Genomic DNA, 3,290 nt, shown 5'->3' on the forward strand with positions numbered 1-3,290 from the left:
TTCAATTTTTGTCACCGTATTAGTATACGAGAATTCAATATTGTCTAGCAGCAATAGTGAAGACGAACAATTAGTGACGGTATGTATCCTAATAAGGCTGGTATGGATTACAAATATAGAAGTATGATAATAAGTTTTCTGAAATTTTGGACGGAACGGGCTTGGAATGACTAGTTACAAGAAGAGCAAAGAAAGATCTACCTCGAAAGGATCACGTAGATAATGAACGCATTAAAAGAACAGCCGAAAGATATGAGCCTGATATGAGGTGTAGGAATGTTGAGGTGCTAGCTTTAAGATAGCAAATTCTAGTACTAGACTGAACCAGTTATAATATACTATTAGTTACATACCCCTCGAAGTGGTCCAATTAAATCACTAAAATTTGCTCCCAATTTATTACATAATTTCTCAAGCGAAACAAGATGACAAAAGTAGCATGATAGAATGCAGTTCTCAAAAGTAAATACCAACGGAACTTGTACGTGATTTGCGAAGGTGGCTATTTGGCACCCAGATGTAGTTTTGATTTAACTCTTTTTGTGGGATTGTTGTATCTCTACCCGATTACAGGATATCGTTCAGGCATGAGTGACGAGTATTTGAAACAGAGATGAATTGATGTAAATGTTTAAAACTAACTAAGATACGGACTCAATTTATGCAAATATAAAGTTCTTGTAGTCATTTTCTAAGCGCTCTTTGTTGAAATCTTCATAATATTTATTCGAGCCGCGAACATATATTAAACATTCTTTTGGTCTTTTTCCTTCGCGGCCAACACCCATGTACCAGGAATCCGCGAAAGGCAACAATGTTTTATTTGCACCTGCATTGATATTCTTTCCAGTCAAATTGTGCCTCATCCCTTGGAGCGATATACTTATAATCATGCTTTTTTGTATAATCAACTATGTCTCTAATCCATTCACTTTGAATCAAACAACAAGTTGGACCATTACAAAACGCGCTCGGACTTTGAGGACCATAAAGAAAGAATAAGTTAGGGAAATCTGCAATTGTCATGCCTAAGTAGGTGTACATGCCATCTTTCCACTTTTTGTGAAGAGTGATACCATCTTTGCCAGTCAAGTCAATTTGGTAAAATCCACCCGTTACTGCATCAAATCCTGTAGCGTAGATAATAATATCAAATTCGTACTCCTTTTCTGATGTTATTAAACCGGTATTAGTAACTTCTAAAATTGGTTCATCCTTGACATTGACAATTTCAACATTATCCTGGTTGAGGACATCATAGTATGTTTGCTCAAGACTAGGTCTTTTCGTGAATATCGGATGAAGCTGTTTATCCGGAGCTAATAATTGCTTTTTTCTTGGGTCTTTAATCCTATCATGAACCTTATCTCTCTAGTAATCATACGCGAGCTTGTTAGAATTTTTGTCAGTTAATATATCAGAAAAGTTACCTTCCCAAAATCTCATTCCACCATTTTTCCAGCACTTATCGAATTTGATTTCAATTTTTTAAGGTGAGCAATTCCCTACCAAGCGTGGATCACGACTGAACTCGAATCCTGACAGTCAAGATGTTTTCAACTTTTCAAAAAGTTCTGGATAGGTTTTCATCTTCCTTATCTGTTCGTCTTTGTCTCCAGTACTCTGTCTCATAGGAAACGCAGTATTTGGAGTACGTTGAAACACAGTCAAGTCACTGACATCACCACCAATTTCTTGAACAACTTGGACACCAGATGCGCCTGTTACTATACCTGCAACTTTTTTATTCTAACATCGACACCATCACATAGCCAGTCTGCAGATTCTCTGTTGCTAATTCGGGGATACATTTTTTTGCAGAAAAGCCTGTACAGAGAATTAAATATTTACATTTGTATTCACCGGCACCTTTTCCAGTCACAGTGATATCCCAAACATTTTTTATCATCATCCCAGTGAGATTTGGAAACGTTAGACTCAAAGGTGAAATCTTGACTAACGTTAATTTGGGTAACCTCAGCTGTCAAAGCTGGGTTACGTCTAAGTATCTAATGGCAAATAAAAGCTATCAGAATGAAAAAAAATACAACCGCTGAACTTTCTGCATTAGCGTTACCTTTGTCTGCTGCCCATGCTGATCCACATAAAATAGCCATAGTAATTTAATTCTTTCATTTGGGCGCGTTTTACAAGAATTGAAAATGTTGCGAAAAAAAATCCTTCAAAAGGTTTCCGGCCTTCAAGTAAATAATACATCCTAGTACATCAAATAAAATCAAAATTTACTGCTATTAATACTGTATATAACTAATTAGATTGACATGATCTATTCAAAATCCATTTTGTTGGAAAGAGTACCAATTTTTTCAATTTCAACTTCAACCATGTCTCCATCGTTTAAGTACTTTGGCGGTTTAAAACCCGCACCAACGCCGCCAGGAGTACCTGTCATGATAACAGTTCCTGCTTCCAAGGTGGTATTTTGACTGATAAAAGCTATGATCTTTGGAATACTGAACAAAAGATCGTCAGTGTTTGTATTTTGTCGGGTTTCACCGTTAACTCTGGTTTCAAGTTTAAGAACGCCTGGGTCCGGGATAGCCTTGGTAGAGACAAGTACAGGACCTAATGGTGCGTATTTATCGAAGCTCTTGGAGAAACACCATTGCGGGACTCCACCAGCATAAGCTGGGTCTCTTTGCCAAGTACGAGAAGAAATATCGTTACCAGAAGTGTAACCTGCGATATAATCTAAGGCTTCTTCTTCTTTGATGTCTCTACCTGTTTTACCAATTATAACACATAATTCACCTTCGTAATCACATTGGTGTTTTTGGGCGATCTTTGGAATTGGAATTAGTTCACCATGATCAGCAACACTGAAACGAGGCTTATAAAAAATAGATGGATAAGGTGGAGGGGTCCTTCCAGCTTCATGAATATGCTTCATGTAATTCAAACCAACACACTTAATAATTGGAACGTCGTCAGCGGTAAGTGGACCTAACAACTTTCTGACTTCCAATACCTCATCTGTGACCTTTGCATCGTTGAAAATATTCTCACCTACAACAACCTTAGCTTTGATAGTTTCACCCGCTGCGAATATTTTTCCTATATCATAAGCGGTATCAGAGATGATTGGCTCGCCTCTGTAAATTTTGCCGTCATTTGCGACAAATCTAATTAATCTATTCCAACTTGGCATTATATTCGTCTTTTAAAAATTACTCCTATAGCAAAATAAAGCAATTTATAAAGTAAAAATGGTTCGTATTTATAGGTCTAAGGCATTGGTTCCCTTGGTATTCGTCAGCAGGTTCCGACAC

The 3,290-nt window shown here is 37.2% G+C and overlaps 2 protein-coding genes across 2 annotated transcripts; both read right to left on the bottom strand.

Annotated features, from left to right (window-relative positions):
- Window positions 1–819: 819 nt before the first annotated feature.
- On the bottom strand, window positions 820–1,446 carry AC631_05899 (uncharacterized protein; the record flags this gene model as incomplete). Its single annotated transcript, XM_015614728.1, has 2 exons — window positions 820–1,319; window positions 1,431–1,446. 2 exons carry the CDS (start codon window positions 1,444–1,446, stop codon window positions 820–822), a joined length of 516 nt encoding a protein of 171 aa, XP_015464443.1.
- An 841-nt stretch (window positions 1,447–2,287) lies between these two features.
- On the bottom strand, window positions 2,288–3,169 carry AC631_05900 (fumarylacetoacetate hydrolase family protein; the record flags this gene model as incomplete). Its single annotated transcript, XM_015614729.1, has 1 exon — window positions 2,288–3,169. The coding sequence occupies one exon, from the start codon at window positions 3,167–3,169 to the stop codon at window positions 2,288–2,290; it is 882 nt and encodes a 293-aa protein (XP_015464444.1).
- Window positions 3,170–3,290: the final 121 nt, after the last annotated feature.

Source organism: Debaryomyces fabryi, assembly GCF_001447935.2.
Source record: "Debaryomyces fabryi strain CBS 789 chromosome Unknown contig00328, whole genome shotgun sequence".
NCBI classification, from domain to species: Eukaryota; Fungi; Ascomycota; class Pichiomycetes; order Serinales; family Debaryomycetaceae; genus Debaryomyces; species Debaryomyces fabryi.